Genomic DNA, 18,255 nt, shown 5'->3' with positions numbered 1-18,255 from the left:
CCACGTCCCCTCACCTAAGGTGCGTGCCTGCGCAATTGCGCACTGCTCAAGCGTCTGCTGCGCGCAGCAAATATATGCCGCGCACCAAATCAAATCCCATCTGAATTATAAACAAAATAAACATATTTATTCTATGTAATTTTGCAATGCAACTTTGAGTGACAGTGACAACAAGCGGCCCTAACGGTGTTCGTCAACACCATTCAATTGAACACCGTTCAATTATTGTAACGTCTATCGAGATGCTTCGAGGACAGGAATTATATCGATCACTTTATTGAACAAAACTGTTTATATTCGGACATAACCACACCAAAAACATGAGTAAAACAATTCTATCTCGAAAAACTAGTCATTTTCTGCCGTACAAACCAGGCCAAAACCAACTTGTCATCTGTCACCAACACGCATAGCACTAAACCACTGGTGCGTTTAAGGCCACACAAAAAGTCGGACAACTCAAACACCACACAAAGTTACACTATGACTCTTCAGTCATACGTGTGCTTATTTTACTGTCATTTATTATTAATGTTAATTTATATATATTAGTCGTGGAATGCTGTTACACACACTATGTTGAAGTATTACTATTATTATTATTATTATTATTATTATTATTATTTATCTTAAGGTATACATCAAAAATAATATTGAGCAAAATTTAATTGAAATATTGTCGATGTGGCCCTCCAGCAGTGCTCGGGTAGCTCATGCGGCCCCCGGTAAAAATTAATTGCCCACCCCTGATATAGATCAATACAGTCTGTAGGGATACAGTCCGTAAACACGCATGATTGTATTTTTTTATGACAAAAAAAACCCCCGGTACCAACGCAAATACAAAAAAGGTTGGGGACCACTGGTTTAATGCATCCACGGGGCATCACAACAAAATTAGGCATAATAATGTGTTAATTCCACGACTGTATATATCAGTATCGGTTGATATCGGAATCGGTAATTAAGAGTTGGACAATATCAAAATATCGGGTATCGGCAAAAAAGCCATTATCGGACATCTCTAATGAAAAGCATACCTGAATAAATGGCTTTAATGTGTGTCAGGTTTCATCGTCTGGTCATTGACGACGTAAAGCCGGGAGATGCTGGAGACTACACATTTGTTCCTGATGGATACGCTCTGTCACTTTCCGCCAAACTCAACTTCCTGGGTGAGAGAGAAATTGCCAAAGTGGCGTGGTTGATCAGCAACATGCACCACTAAACCGTGTCTTCTTCCGCTTGGAACAGAAATCAAGATCGACTACGTGCCCCGACAAGGTAAGTCCACTTGAACGACCTCAGGAATATTATGAGAAGCTTGCAATGATCGGGCTGTCGCCACTTCAAGATCCACCAAAGATCCACCTGGACACCACCGGGAACATGGTGTCCCAAAACACCATTATTCTGGTGGCTGGCAACAAGCTGCGTCTGGATGTGGAGATCACAGGAGAACCGGCACCCACCGTGGTCTGGTCCAAAGGAGAAGTGGTGAGGATGTAAACACAAACTGCCCAAAACCTTTACAAAGATAACAGTAGTCAAATTGCATTGCTTTTAGTTTGGGAGCCATTCCATAGAATCAGTGCCATCCATTTCATCATTTCAAAATTCCATTCCGTTTTTTTGAGGCAGTCTGTTTTTAGAATTTTATCGGACATTGTGACTTTTGGTATTAGTGTTCCTGAAAAAAAGGGACCCAAACACACATACTGTGCTGCAGGTTTTTAAATCCAAAAGTGTATATATCGTTTATACACACATACACATTGGCCCCCCCCAGACACATTTTTTCTCTCAATGTGGCCCCCGAGTCAAACTATTTGCCCAGCTCTGTGTTAGAGTAACAGATAGCAATGGGCAAATGACGCTTCAGCGAGTGTATGGCACACTCACTACCTGTATTGACACTGAGCTGATTTGTGTTAGTGTCATCGTCCATCTATTGGCTTAACGAAGTCATTACATTTTACCTGCAGATAAAATTAACAGTGAGCTATCTTTTTTTTTTTTAATGAAAATGAAATGTGCATCTCTGGTCAATGAGTCAAATAATAAGCAGGAAAATTAAATTTCCCTTATTTGGCACTAGAAGATCAAAATCATCCCACATGTTTTCTTTTTGTAGTTCCTTTTAAAGTGATGATGTAGACAAATAACCCATGTCAAACGCTGCATGCCACACTTTCGACTTCATTTGGTACGAGCTGAAAGAAGCGCTTCCTAATTAACAAAGTTTGGAGCTTCACAGTCAAACATCACAGTAGTTGTATCAGTAATTTTTTTAAAAAGTGACACACGTGGAGGCATCGCTGTCATGACTTGTCAAGACAGGATTGGAATTTGTTTTCTTATGTTCCTGTTTTCTGTTTTATTTCCTGTCCAGGGCTCTAATTTTGATTTCCATTTCCTACCTACCTCTTTTTTTCCACTATTTTCTAGTCTGGGCACAGGCTTCATGATTGGCAATCAGGACACACCAGTTCCTGGTTGCCAATCAGGATGCTTTATTTGTCAGCCCTGTCCTCTGTTCGGGGCTATATCATTGCTCGTGTTTTGCTCGCAAGTCTGCTTTGCTTCTTTGTTTTAGGGGCTACACGACTCTGCGGCGTTAGTTTTCTGTGCACTCCCTAACTGCACTACACCTTGATGTATGTGCATTCCCGAGCTGCTCTAGGTTTAGTTGTGTTATTTTTTCCTGTGCACTTCCTAACTGCACTACATTGTGATTTATGTGCATTCCCTAGCTGCACTAGTTTTAGTTTTGTTTAACATAGTATCATATTACCCGCATGCCATCCTGTCTCTGCATCCTGTGGTTAAACAACGCCACACCAAACATGTTATATTTCATTATAAAGTATGGACATGCAAAATATGCTGTTTTACCAGTGTTCAATGCGGTTTAAATTGTCTTCATTAAATATGCAATCATATCAATGAGCACGGTATTTTTCTTCATTTGAAAATTTTACAGTCAATTTTATCCTATATACATTTTATTTCCTGACCCTAAGCACTACATGTGCGCCATCGTGCAACTGCACTATGCTACAGCATACTACAAATGTAAGAAAAATAATTAAAAGGGAGCAAACCATTCACTTTCTGACTAAAATCAATTAGTGACCGTTGAAGTCCCTACTTGCTACATACAGTAGCCAACATTTTAATAACACTACAAAGCCATGCATTTTATTATGGGCTCATTTTGCCACTGAGTTCTCCATCCGGTTTCTAAGAAATACAAAGTTGATCTGACCTCGAGTTTCTCTGCATGGTTCACTGTTCTAAAATAGCTTCAGGACAAACATGAGCCCTGCTTCTAACTTTAGACAAATGTATTTTCACTCTACTCCCTTAAAGCACACGTTATCATGGATGCATATGCTATATTTCCTCAAATAGGTTGAGCCTACTCTATAGATGCCGTACCCCAATTCATCCATGCGTGTGTCATCCACTTGAATGATCGCTGTACCTCAAAAATGTGGCTGTTAGACATTATTTACACGGGGACGGCGTGGCACAGTTGGGAAAGTGTCCGTGCCAGCAACCTGAGGGTTCCTGGTTCAATCCCCACTTTCTACCAACCTCGTCATGTCCGTTGTGTCCTTGAACAAGACACTTCACCCTTGCTCCTGATGGGTCGTGGTTAGCGGCTTGCATGGCATCACCCGCCATCAGTGTGTGACAGTGGCGTGCGGTGAGGTTAATGTCTGGTGAGGCACTGCATCATCACAGTCAGATTTACAAACATATGAACCCTAAATAGTATCTTATTCACCATGTGATTGGCAGCAGTTAACGGGTTGTTTAAAAGCTCATACTAGCATTCTTTACACAACTGTAGCACACAAAAAAGCACATTTAATAAAAAAAACATTATTATGGTCTTACCTTTCTTGCTGGACATCCACACAGTCAGCCAGCCTTTGCGTGTGTACCACGCCGTTTGAAAAGAACGGGTCTTTAGAGTGTCCGCCCTGAGATCGGTAGGTTGTGAGTTCAAATCCCGGCCGAGTCATATCAAAGACTATAAAAATGGGACCCATTATTTCCCTGCTTGGCACTCAGCATCAAGGGTCGGAATTGGGGGTTAAATCACCAAAAAATGATTCCCGGGCGCGGCACCGCTGCTGCCCACTGCTCCCCTCACCTCCCAGGGGGTGAACAAGGGGATGGGTCAAATGCAGAGGACAAATTTCACCACACCCAGTGTGTGTGTGACAATCATTGGTACTTTAACTTTAACTTAACTTCTGTCCCGAAGTCAAAAGCAAACCTTTTAGTTCCGACGTTGGTCTACTCCTGCTTCGATTGAAAGTCCAGTTTAGAAAACTGTTTTATTTTACATATGTAATCCTCCATGTTTTTAATAAAAGTCCAGGCGAGAGGAAATAAACAATTTACTTGCAAACTTTTTATTTTTTTTTTTTTTTTCTTCTGCGGCGAGGAATGATCTCTGGGATCACTACCGCCCTCTACCACCAGGAGGCCGGATTACTGCGAGCCTCAGACAGTACGTTTTTTGCAGCAGATTTATGAATGCTCAGCACAAGAAATACGTTACACACATACAGTTGTTGACAAAAGACACTGTACATTATATACCTCAGCTAACTAAACTATGCCATAGTTTAGTTAGCTGATATAATTCATATAGCAATACAGTCTCACTGCACAGCAGTTCAGCAGTTAGCCGAGTCATTGCGCACAATCCATGTTGAGGCACAAATCAGTGACGTGCCTCATCTGGCTGCTGATCACCGCACCGTCTCTTCTCAGTATTTGAACGGCAAATGTGAAAATAAAAATAAAAATAATCTAAAACTGGTGAAGTTAAATGGAAAATAACTTTAGTATAATCACTGGATACATATAACAATTTAATTTTTTTTTTTTTCTTTTTACATTTTTTTTCTTTCCATGATGGCAGGTGAAGCCCCGCCTCCCCTGCCTCTAGTGACTGCACGCCACTGGTGTGTGAATGTGTGTGTGAATGTGTGTGTGAATGGGTGAATGTGGAAATAGTGTCAAAGCGCTTTGAGTACCTTGAAGGTAGAAAAGCGCTATACATGTATAACCCATTTACCATTTACACATGAGACATGGCATCTGTAAAGCGGAAAGGGCAATACAATTGTAAAAAGCCTCACCCCAAATAATGCCATTTCCTGTCTGTTAGCCAATCACAGAGAGCAGCGGGCGCGTGAGGGTGGAGAGCAGGAAAGACCTGAGTTGCTTCGTCATAGAGGGCGCCGAACGGGAGGATGAGGGCAACTACACCATCGTCGTGACCAACCCCGCTGGAGAAGACAAGGCCAAGTTGTTTGTGAAAATCGTCGGTATGTAAAGAAGCCATGATTCAACCTGGACCATGTCCTCCTTCTGTGTGGGACATCTTGATGTCTGACTTTCAGATGTGCCCGACCCTCCTGAGCATGTCAAGTGCACATCGGTGGGAGAAGACTGTGCCTCCATCATCTGGGAGGCTCCTAAGTTTGATGGTGGTGCACCAATCAAGGGTGAAGAACAAAGGCTTTTTACGGTTTTTGGAATTTTGCCCATCTTTCATAATCTTTATATGTGACAAGAACACACGCCTCTCCTTTTTTCTGTGCGTTCTAAATAGTGAAACATTCTTCGTAAGAGGCAGCTAAAAAAAGCAGGTAAAGCTCAGTGGCCTTGTGGTTAGAGTGTCCGCCCTGAGATCGGTAGGTCGTGAGTTCAAACACCGGCCAAGTCATACCAAAGACTATAAAAATGGGACCCATTGCCTCCCTGCTTGGCACTCAGCATCAAGGGTTGGAATTGGGAGTTAAATCACCAAAATGATTCCCGAGCGCGGCCACTGCTGCTGCTCACTGCTCCCCTCACCTCCCAGGGGGTGGAACAAGGGGATGGGTCAAATGCAGAGGGTAATTTCACCATACCTAGTGTGTGTGTGACTATCAGTGGTACTTTAATTTTCAGAAACCTCCAACACCGTTTTATATACATGCTGTAAGTATATATGTACACTGCAAAAAAGAGCTGACAAAATATAAGATCCAAAGACTAGACTTTAAGAAAAAAATACTAAAATCTAGTAAAATTATCTGTTAATTATCTAGTTAATTTTACTTGATAAGACATTCTAAATTTAGCTTTCCATATTTATAGCAAGACTTTTGTTACGTCTGGGTGGTATGGTTGCGGTGGTCATTTCCGGCAGAAAAGATGCTTACCGTATTTTCCGGAGTATAGGTCGCTCTGGAGTATAAGTCGCACCGGCCGAAAATGCATAAAAAGGAAGAAAAACACATATATAAGTCGCACTGGAGTATAAGTCGCATTTTTTGGGGAAATTTATTTGATAAAACCCAACACCAAGAATAGACATTTGAAAGGCAATTTAAAATAAATAAAGAATAGTGAACAACAGGCTGAATAAGTGTACGTTATATGACGCATAAATAACCAACTGAGAACGTGCCTGGTATGTTAACGTAACATATTATGGTAAGAGTCATTCAAATAACTATAACATATAGAACATGCTATACGTTTACCAAACAATCTGACACTCCTAATCACTAAATCCCATGAAATTTAGTCTCTTACGTGACTAAGCTAAATAATATTATTTGATATTTTACGGTAATGTGTTAATAATTTCACACATAAGTCGCTCCTGAGTATAAGTCGCTCCCCCGGCCAAACTATGAAAAAAACTGCGACTTATAGTCCGAAAAATACGGTATTTATTCTCAATAAGCGAGGGAAAAAATAAGAAAAGGCAGACGTGCCAATGGCACGGAAAACTGCGGCAAAGCTTACCAGAGGAACAAGCAAAGGCTAGTGACAAGTAGGAGAAACCAAAAGGCAAGCTGTCGCATGAAGAGAGCGAGACTGCCAGACAGAGTGTGTCGCGCGGCAGGAATAACAAACTCTCTGATTAGTGACCGGGAGCAGGTGAGCATACCGACCACTAATCAGAGGCAGGTGACGAAAATCATCTCCCATGGCAACTAAGAAAACAAACGAGGGCGCTGAAACAGAAATAAACAACAACTAAGGAAATACCAAACTAAACCTAACATGACCCGGGCAACGGATCATGAGAAATTTAAGATTTGAATAAGTGTTTTATTCTGAAAACAAGCATTGTTCAACTTGGAATTCTTAAATTAAGCATCCTCGGGATGTTGCAAAATGGGGAAAACCAAAATGTCTTTTTTGAAGGGTTTTTTTTCTCAATTTTAACATTTTAAACTAGAATAAACGCAATATTTTATTTTTCAATATTATTATTCATGCTAAAATTAAGATTATGATGTAAAGTCACTGACTAAAAACAAGTACATAGCTCTTAAAACTAGGGAAATTTCCAGATTATTTTTTTTTAATTTTTGCAAATGGCAAATAATTTGCATTGAAGTAACAGGCACATTATGATTACATGTAATATTGACAGCATTTTGATTTCACAGAGTGCGTAGCAAATAATAAATATTAAAAACAATGACTCACAATGTCCGCTTTCACTGGGATGCCAAATGATGGGATGGTTGTATCTTTCAGCACTTGGGCTCTCCTTGAGTTGGGCAAATTCAAATCAAAAATACTTCCTAGTGATGTTGCTGTGATCCTTTGCTGCGTTCCATTTGTTGAGAGCCATGTTAAGAGCCATACACTATCAAGTAGGTGGAGTGTGGATTTTTTATGTAATGGCGGGTCACAACCAACGCTACTAGCAGATTAAGCTAGTGGTCGGAGGAGTAGTGTGAGCAAGGCTGTGTGTCACTACGCCATAAAAGTAGTTCCTCATTGTTAGCTCTTACAATAGCAATAATGAAGCGTTGCTGGCGGTTTTTGGATGTTTCTACGGAGCGCTTTATAAGTGGAGTAGATGGATCCTCTTACATGCTGCCTTGTACTAGCAGTTTTTCACTATTTAGAATGAATAGAAAAGGAAAAGACGTGTGTGGGATCGTGGAAGGCCAAAATTCCCCCAAAAAATCTCAGTTTCCCTTCTCAATACATTACATTTGTTCTAAAGGCTTTTACTCCATCAGGTTACCTCATGGAGAGAAAGAAGAAAGGTTCCTCCAGGTGGACAAAGCTTAACTTCGACGTGTACGAATCAACCACGTACGAGGCCAAGAGAATGATTGAAGGTGTTCTCTACGAGATGAGAGTGTTCGCCGTCAACAGCATCGGCTTGTCCCCGCCAAGTCCCACCTCCAAGCCCTTCATGCCTATCGGTAGGCGTCATGGCCGTCACACTTCCTGTCAACCAAGCTCTTCCGTCCTCTGACACTCACCGGCACCTTTTTTTTTCTTTTTCTTTTGCTTCTTTCTGTGACCCTCAGCCCCGACAAGTGAGCCGACACGCCTGATAGTGCACGACGTGACGGACACCACGTGCCACCTGAAGTGGTTCGCGCCGGATAGGATAGGAGCCGGCGGCCTGGACGGCTACGTGATCGAATACTGCAAAGAAGGAGGTCCATAAAAGATAGATGAAAGACTCAAATGTGTTTTTTTGTGTTGCATTAATTTCTTAATATTTGCAGACACGGAGTGGGTGGTGGCCAATACTGACTTGTGCGAAAAGCAGAGCTATGTGGTGCGCGGACTTCCTGTTGGGGAGAAGATCAACTTCCGGGTGGTGGCGGTGAACATTGCAGGGCGCAGTCCTCCGGCTGTCATGGCGGCGCCTGTCACTGTCCGTGAGATCACGGGTGAGTGATCACGTTACGTCTGTGTGGGTATTTTTATTGTAGTTACCAGGCTCTTCAGGCAAATACTGGCCACAATACTACAGCACTCCCCAAGTGGGACTGTTGTACCGAGGCCCCCAGCACAGGGTGGCCCCTGGGCTTTTGTAAAGATTTGTTTTTTCCTATTTAAATATGCAAATTATAAAGACATTTTATAAAAAATCTATATAGCTTGAAAGTTCTAAAATAAGGTTGCTTGAATCGAAGTAAGAATGTTTAAGACGATACCTACACCCCCCTATTAAAAAAAAATGCAACACTCAGCACCAGAATTTTGGAACAAAGATGAGAAATGTATCTATTTTTGCATTGAAGAAATTTATATTTAAGATTCAGCTCTGCATCTCATTGCCCATAACTGTGACGCACTCAAGGATCCTAGATTAAAGTTAGAAACAGAGGCGTCACAAGTTTTTAAAGACAGTGGGAGACTTACCCCCCAGGAGATGCAGGAACAATAATATAATAATATCAACAGTTATATATTATTGCGATTCATACTACCCATTGATGATAATCCTACTTGAATCAGCTAATCTCTACTTTACTTTCTGAAGTACAGAAAAATTGACAGATTTATAATCATATTTAAGTGAATAATGACTAATAATAATTATTTAACAAGAATATTTAAGATTTTTGGCGACTGTAACAGTACACACAGTTTGAACAGTATCACTGTGTTTGAATATTTAATTGAGTAAATATTTTGGCATACCACTATATGGAGCCTGCGTATAACTACAGTTTAAAGTTAAAGTTAAAGTCCCAACGATAGTCACACACACACTAGGTGTGGTGAAATTATCCTCTGCATTTGACCCATCCCCATGTTCCCCCCCTGGGAGGTGAGGAGAGCAGTGAGCAGCAGCAGTGGAATAATTTTGGTGATTTAACCCCCAATTCCAACCCTTGATGCTGAGTGCCAAGCAGGGAGGCAATGGATCCCATTTTTATAGTCTTTGGTATGACTCGGCCGGGGTTTGAACTCACAACCTTCCAGTCTCAGGGCGGACACTCTAACCACAAGGCCACTGAGCAGGTTTACAGCTAATTTCAATCTGTAAATCGTGTGACGTTTTTATCCATTTTTTCTCTCTTTTATTTGTTTTTTTGTCTTTTAATATGTAGCAAAATGATATCAAATCAATAGTTATTAAAAAAAAAGTTATTATTATTGTTATTATTATTATTATTATTGTTAGACTCTAACAGTTAGAGTGATACAGGTACCACATTTTTAGAATCAATCAATCAATCAATGTTTACTTATACAGCCCTAAATCACGAGTGTCTCAAAGGGCTGCACAAGCCACAACGACATCCTCGGCTCAGATCCCACATATCTAGAATCACTCTTCTAGATATGTTAATCCCATCCTTAGTCCACAACCTAATTGAGTTTTTTACATGTGTTTTAAAAAAGCTAGTTTCAACCAAATCCAATTAATATTATTGTTTTACTGCCTGTAAACATACCAAGTGTTTGTGGGGGGTGGCAATGTTGGATTTAGGGTGGGGTGGGGGTACAACATTGCTAAAAGACTGTCAATCAAATGTAGAGCATCCTAAAATCCGCCTGCCACGTGAGCTGAGGACAAAGTACATCAGGAGAGTGGGAGAGAAGATCAACCTGACCATCCCCTTCCAGGTTAGAGAGAAAGCCCCTTTTTTTGGGGTCATCCATAAACCTTGTGGATTGTAAACAATACATCATGAATGTCTGACAGGGTAAACCACGTCCCGTTGCAACCTGGTTCAAGGACGGCCAACCCATTGACCCTAAAACGGTCAATGTCCGCAACTCCAACGTGGACAGCATCCTCTTCATCCGCTCGGCAGAACGCGAGCACTCCGGAACGTTCGAGCTGCTTCTGAAGATAGAGAACATGGAGGACAGGGCCAGTTTCCAGCTCAGAGTCGTTGGTAAGTGCACTTTGAAAGATAATCGCCGGGTCAAATTGCGCTGATCACGTTGCGTTTGTTCGATTAGAAAAGCCGGGACCTCCTTTGAATTTGAGGGTGACGGACGTGTGGGGCTTTAACGCCGCGCTGGAGTGGGCACCCCCCACCGACGACGGCAACTGTGAGGTCACCGGCTACACCATCCAGAAGGCCGACATGAAGACAAAGGTGAGGCGAAAGCATTACCAACGGTGAACCGGACATCGACTATGTGGTCTTTTCTCCAGGAGTGGTTCACCATTTACGAACACAACCGACAGACGCACTGCACGGCCTCCGACCTCATCATGGGCAACGAGTACATGTTCCGCGTCTACAGCGAGAACCTGTGCGGCCTGAGCGAGGAGCCTCGGCACAGCAAGAACACGGCCGTCATCGCCAAGACAGGTTTGAGGAAATAAGATTCGGAATTGGAGAGGGTGTTATTCCTAGCACGGTAAAACTCATAAAATACAGTCGTCCCTTGTTTATCGTAGTTAATTGGGACTGGACATGACATAAATGAATGTTCACTAAGTAGGATTCATAGAGTATATAGCAACAGTTTACAACCTTCTAAATATGTTGGGTTTTTTTTACATCAGAACCCTCTAAACATGAAATGACACACCTTTACACTTGTTTCATCCTATATAGTAGCCTGTGTTCTACTGTAAATCACAGTACTCACTGATAGCCTGAAGGATCCTACAAGTATCCTTGCTATGGCAGTCACCCGGCCACTACAACACAGCCACGACATGCATACACTCTGTCACATCCTGGGTAACTCCTCTACGTTAGAACTGGGCGTCCACGTGCTGAAACCACCGGTGTAAAGTGTCTTGCAAGAAGTTGGTCAACTTGACAGTTGCAGCTAAGATAGTGTGAGAATGAGATATTTTTAAAGAGTTTTTTGTTTATCAATAGTCATGTTTAAATCAGCTAATATTTTCCCATGTGTACACTTTGTACTTGTATCTTATGTCCGCTAGTAAGCTCTGTGCTTTACCTTGAAGGCGCTGGAATGTGTATTGGGAGTATAATGTACTCCCTTTTACCTTATCAGTTTAGACCAGGGGTCACCAACCTTTTTGAAACCAAGAGCTACTTCTTGGGTACTGATTAATGCGAAGGGCTACCAGTTTGATACACACGTAAATAAATTGCCAGAAATAGCCAATTTGCTCAATTTACCTTTAACTCTATGTTATTATTAATAATTAATGATATTTATCTTTCTGGAAACACTGATCATCTTAATGATTTCTCACAATAAATATATATAGAAACAGATAAATATCAATATGCAACACTTAATTTTTATATTTTCTTAAGTGCACATTTTTCAAATTGAACATTTTCAAATGATCACTTCTAAGACAGTCTTGTGAAATCACAATATCCCATTTTAACTAGCTAGCAACTAACATTTTTTAACAAATCATGAATTAATTTGCACCATGTTTGTACAAATAATAACTCATGTAAAATACAAAGTCAACTCTCAAATTTTTAAATAAATCATGTCACACTTTGAACTGGACACCAAATCTGTTATCTGTTTCTTTGTCAGTTAGTGAAGACCAAGTCTTTAAAATTGTTTCTTGGATTTTCAAATTCTATTTGAGTTTTGTCTCTCTTAGAATTAAAAATGTCGAGCAAAGCGAGACCAGCTTGCTAGTAAATAAATAAAATTTAAAAAATAGAGGCAGCTCACTGGTAAGTGCTGCTATTTCAGCTATTTTTAGAACAGGCCAGCGGGCTACTCATCTGGTCCTTACGGGCTACCTGGTGCCCGCGGGCACCGCGTTGGTGACCCCTGGTTTAGACAATAAGGCTGTATTTCTTTCTGGGCGGAAGGGGGCTGTTTTCATACTAAGTAAGCTGACTCTTTCCGTTTGATTTTCAGACCGCTGCTTGATGCCGCTATTAACGCATTGTAAGGCTTGTCTCCTAAAACTTTAGTAAAACTTGGTAATATTGCTATTCTGTCTTGATGGTCCTTCATACTCAACATATATTTAATCCGAAAGAATTTGGGATTGACCAGTGACTTTTATTCCCTGAGAGGAAGACTGGTCTGACGCAACAATAGTTAGCTTTGTTGTTAGCATTTCGTCTTGTGAGCAATGCGTGTCCTGCGTTTTCATTCCGAATCGCTGTGTTATTGATGTCGAAGAGGAGATGCATCTTGAATCGACAGAGTTCATCTCCACTTTGCCCGGACAGCTGCTGATACCTGATCGCAGTTTCAGTTAGCCTGAAGCGCCGTGCCAAATGTCCGATGCCGCATAATGAAAATGATTCATATGGCCTCTATTGTTGTGGTTTACCTGACACATGTGGGCTCTGTACCGAGGATGTTGTTGTGGCTTGTGCAGCCCTTTGAGACACTTGTGATTTAGGGCTATATAAATACACGTTGATTGATTGATTGATTGATTGATTGACATGAAACATGACAAATTGGAAAGGTGCATCATCTACTTTAGCTGCTGTTTTGTGGCATTTACAAGTTTGACCAAAGCATCAGTTGCTATGTGAGTGGCGCTTTCCATAATTTTCAGCAGACTGCATTGCAAAATGATTACCCCCTCTCATAACCCACCTTCCTCTCACACGAGATCCACTGAGAAATGGGAACATATGAGTCCCTTTGTTAATGTACGCCCCGTTGGTGTCTTTTAACATCGCTCGCCTCAAAGTCTCATCAAAATGGAGAGGTGTTATTGATGAGGCAGGAGTTCAAAATGAAATCCGTCGAAAAGTTGTTCTGCCAAAAGCTGGTTCAACATGAGATTGTCGCGGTGAAGATACAGTAGTGCCAAGACTCGCCGCCATGTTGTTGTTAGCATGGTTCACCCTTAACCTGGAAAATGAAATCCCGCTTGGTAACCTAGCAGGCACAAGACATTAAGACAACGTTGAGAACTTGTTGAATTAGGTCCTGATGTCGAGCAACTCAAACATAACATTGGAACAGCATGCTTTTTGACAACGTTTAATCAACGTTGGGTTCTGGCGTTTATTCGACCTTTAAATTTTGGTCATTTTCCAACCAATATTTAACAACACAAATACAACGTTGAAACAACATACGTTTTGACGACGTTTATTCAATGGCAGGTTTTGACCTTGATTTGACCATTGTAATTTGGCCAACGTGGGACATCAACGTTGTGTCAATTCATCAATTATTAATTAATTAATTATTAATAATATTATGCAACGTCAGTTTTAAAAGGACATGTATGTATAATCAAGGTTGTGTCAATGTCTTGTGCCTGATGGGAAATACCTTTATCAATTAATAATAATAAGACAAATACTACATCGTAATACATATATCACTTATATAAAATTTAATTTAACAATTTAGGCTGGAAAAACATGCTTTAATTTTTTTTTTTGTAAAAAAAAAAATGTAATCCACAATATTTTGAGGGAACTTATGTTTTTCACTTAATTAATGTTTGAGGGTGCATGAAAAAAGGGACATGTTCTGTCATGCCTCACCACAGGATATGTTTTTCCACACCATCCATGAATTTAAATGCTATTGAGAACCTGGTATGTATTTTATTTAACTATCCGTGTCAAGCTATTTGTCGACTAGCACTTATTTACCATATTTTCACAATACACCCAAGGGATATACTGTACACTACATTGCCTAAAGTATTTGGCCACCTGCCTTGACTCACATATGAACTTGAAGTGCCATCCCATTCCTAACCCATAGGATTCAATATGATGTCAGTCCACCTTTTGCAGCTATTACAGCTTCAACTCTTCCTGGAAGGCTGTCTACAAGGTTGTGGAGTGGGTTTATAGGAATTTTCGACCATTCTTCCACACACTGATGTTGGTCGAGAAGGCCTGGCTCTCAGTCTCCGTTCTAATTCAAACCATCGGTGTTCTATCGAGTTCAGGTCAAGACTCTGAGCAGGCCAGTCAAGTTCATCCACACCAGACTCTGTCATCCATGTCTTTATGGACCTTGCTTTGTGCACTGGTGCACAGCCATGTTAAAAGAGGAAGGGGCCCGCTCCAAACTGTTCCCACAAGCATGGAATTGTCCAAAATGTTTTGGTTTCCTGGAGCATTCAAAGTTTCTTTCACTGGAACTAAGGGGCCAAGCCCAACTCCTGAAAAACAACCCCTCACCATAATTATTCCTACACCAAATTTCAAACTCGGCACAATGTAGCGTTCTCCTGGCAACCTCCAAACCCAGACTTGTCCATCAGATTGCCAGATGGAACAGCGTGATTCATCACTCCAGAGAACGGGTCTCCACTGCTCTAGAGTCCAGTGGCGACGTGCTTTACACCACTGCATCCGACGCTTTGCATTGGACTTGGTGATGTATGGCTTAGACACAGCTGTTCGGCCATGGAAACCCATTCCATGAAGCTCTCTGCGTACTGTACGTGGGCTAATTGGAAGGTCACATGAAGTTTGGAGCTCTGTAACAACTGACTGTGCAGAAAGTCTTTGCACTATGCGCTTCAGCATCCGCTGACCCCTCTCTGTCAGTTTACGTGGCCTACCACTTAGCGGCTCTTCCATTTTCTTATATTAAAGCCGACAGTTGACTTTGGAATATTTAGGAGCGAGGAAATTTCATGAATGGATTTGTTGCACAGGTGGCATCCTATGACAGTTCCACGCTGGAAATCACTGAGAGCGGCCCATTCTTTCACAAATGTTTGTAGAAACAGTCTCCATGCCTAAGTGCTTGATTTTATACACCAAGTGGTTAGGACACCTGATTCTGATCATTTGGATGGGTGGCTAAATACTTTTGGCAATATAGTGTATTTGTCATATTTCCAAGCGTGATACGTGCAAGTTTAACACAAACAGCTGACTATAGCAACTTTAAAGTGCATGCAAAGCTAGGTAAAGCTGTCTGATGCTAACCCTAAACCCCGAGCCTTAGTGATCATAGTTGAGATCAAAGGTCAAATCTTTCACCCACAGGTCTGGAGTTGAAAGCGTCCCCATACCAGGAGAAAGACATGTCCTGTGTGCCCAAGTTCACTCAGCCCCTGGTGGACAGAAGTGCGGTGGCAGGGTACACCACCGCCATCAGCTGTGCTGTCAGAGGCTTCCCTAAGGTACGCGTGATCATGTAAACATGGCCTGTGGAGTCATTCGATACCGCCGCCATTCCTTTGTACGTCACTTATGAAAGGTTAATAATGCATTTGTTGCTTGTGTCGTTTCTCCAGCCCAAGATCGTGTGGATGAAAAACAAGATGATCATCGGCGAGGACCCCAAGTACTTGATGCAGAACAACCAAGGGGTGCTGACCCTCAACATTCGCAAGCCGAGCACCTTCGACGGTGGCAAGTACACCTGCGTGGCCGTCAACGAGCTGGGCAAGGACGAGGTGGAGTGCAAGGTGGACATTAAAGGTAAGAGATGTCTTGTTGTCGTGCAAAATACAGACACTGCATTAGGTACACCTGTACAATATAATACAATTCTGCCTTAATCAGAATGTTTGACTCTACAGTATGATATAATATTTCCTTGAATAATGATACATATAATGATACATAAAATGTGATTTATGAATAATGAATAATTTTGTGTGACTATATTGTGCCATATCTATGTAAACCTCTATTATGCATATGTAAGTAATATAAAGTGTGAATTTTGATTTTCTAAAGTTATTAATTATTCAACCAAATAATTGTTTAGATTTTTTTCCAATCAAATATTATTTTAAAAAATGATTTTTTCGAGTATTGTATTATTTTTTAAATATTACTGTAAGTTTTATCTAATAACTATTATATTATACTATATTTTATGCAAATCGTATATTACATGTTAAATATTCTGTGTTATATTAAATTATATTTACCGTATTTTTCGGAGTATAAGTCGCTCCTGGAGTATAAGTCGCACCGGCCGAAAATGCATAATAAAGAAGGGAAAAAACATATATAAGTCGCACTGGAGTATAAGTCGCATTTTTTGGGGAAATTTATTTGATAAAACCCAACACCAAGAATAGACATTTGAAAGGCAATTTAAAATAAATAAAGAATAGTGAACAACAGGCTGAATAAGTGTACGTTATATGACGCATAAATAACCAACTGAGAATGTGCCTGGTATGTTAACGTAACATATTATGGTAAGAGTCATTCAAATAACTATAACATATAGAACATGCTATACGTTTACCAAACTATCTGTCACTCCTAATCGCTAAATCCCATGAACTTTTATACGTCTAGTCTCTTACGTGAATGAGCTAAATAATATTATTTGATATTTTACGGTAATGTGTTAATAATTTCACACATAAGTCGCTCCTGAGTATAAGTCGCACCCAAACTATAAAAAAAAAATGCGACTTATAGTCCGAAAAATACGGTAATATTTTTTTAAACAAATCCCAATAAAGAAGATGTTTTAGTTTTTTTTAAGTATTGTGTGATTTTTTTAAAATTACATTTAAACACGGTGGTTCTCGAACACTTTTCACCAAGTATCACGTCAGAAAACACTTTGCTGTGCATAATGACCAACATTAAAATACAGTAATGTAGTAGGCCTATGTATTCCATAAAACAAGGCAGAGGTTTTATTTAACAAGCACATTTAATTTTTCTGGCCACTGTAACATTACACACATTTTGAACAGCAACACTGTGTTTGAATCTAGGAAAATAAAACACTGTACTTTAATCAAGTGATTCCTTGGCGTGCCACAAGTGGTTCACGTACCACAGTTTGAGAATCAATGCATAATATTATACTGTACTATATTTTAGGTATTTCATATTATACCATGTCATATTTGATATGTTATTATATATTTAGCATGGCACGGACAGTAGTCATTAACAAATTTGTGTTTGTGGTTTTTAATATTTTTCCTTCTCACTAAGCTCAATAAGCATAGCAATAAATTACAAACACCTCTCAATAAAAAACATTGATCAGTGAGTATTATTATCTCCAATATTACAGCATTATCATCTCCAATATTGAAGCATTAAAGCAAACCTTATTAGGGCAGTATTGGCCTCATTAAATTGTTCAGGTGTACCCGCAAAGTGTATGATTAGTTTATTATTATTAAAATGGGATTGCAAAGATAAATTTAGCGCATTAAATACAGGATTGGAAAATGCAGACAAAGCACTCTCTCATTATTGTCGTTATTATTAACAGTTGCCATGGATCCCAACCAGGACGACAAGTAAGAAAAGGAGAAACGTGAGCCAAACTCTGAACGTCAGACATTGTGAGAAGTGAAACAAATAAAAGAAGTCCTTTGTGTCTGCTGGATTTAGTTTCACTTTACTTCTTCTAAACATGTGTTGAACAAAGAGTCAAAAGAGCATTTTTAAGCAGTAGCGATGATAATTCTCGTGATGATTCTGTCCCGTGCATGACCAGTAAGAAACAACAGCGCCCCTGCCAGGCCACGTTCAGCCACTGCAGACGCGGTGTTGACACCGGAGTGTGAGACAGATATTCACTTCAGGCTAGTTGGGACGT

At 40.4% G+C, this 18,255-nt stretch overlaps 1 protein-coding gene across 1 annotated transcript in view; it reads left to right on the top strand.

Moving 5' to 3' along the window:
• The window catches only part of mybpc2b (myosin binding protein Cb), a 65,652-nt gene extending 47,625 nt beyond the window's left edge, over positions 1-18,027 (top strand). The window contains exons 14-28 of the mRNA XM_062054880.1: positions 1,069-1,175; positions 1,255-1,284; positions 1,355-1,497; positions 5,195-5,354; positions 5,430-5,534; positions 8,067-8,255; positions 8,364-8,498; positions 8,568-8,735; positions 10,337-10,425; positions 10,505-10,700; positions 10,768-10,907; positions 10,967-11,126; positions 15,708-15,844; positions 15,959-16,145; positions 17,926-18,027. Coding sequence (XP_061910864.1) covers positions 1,069-1,175; positions 1,255-1,284; positions 1,355-1,497; positions 5,195-5,354; positions 5,430-5,534; positions 8,067-8,255; positions 8,364-8,498; positions 8,568-8,735; positions 10,337-10,425; positions 10,505-10,700; positions 10,768-10,907; positions 10,967-11,126; positions 15,708-15,844; positions 15,959-16,145; positions 17,926-17,957 — 1,978 coding nt within the window. The 3' untranslated portion in view covers positions 17,958-18,027. The remainder of the gene's footprint in view (positions 1-1,068; positions 1,176-1,254; positions 1,285-1,354; positions 1,498-5,194; positions 5,355-5,429; positions 5,535-8,066; positions 8,256-8,363; positions 8,499-8,567; positions 8,736-10,336; positions 10,426-10,504; positions 10,701-10,767; positions 10,908-10,966; positions 11,127-15,707; positions 15,845-15,958; positions 16,146-17,925) is intronic.
• The last annotated feature ends 228 nt before the right edge of the window (positions 18,028-18,255 follow it).

This window comes from Entelurus aequoreus, linkage group LG08 (assembly GCF_033978785.1).
Source record: "Entelurus aequoreus isolate RoL-2023_Sb linkage group LG08, RoL_Eaeq_v1.1, whole genome shotgun sequence".
In the NCBI taxonomy this organism is placed as follows: Eukaryota; Metazoa; Chordata; class Actinopteri; order Syngnathiformes; family Syngnathidae; genus Entelurus; species Entelurus aequoreus.
This window is presented reverse-complemented; position numbering and strand designations above follow the sequence as displayed.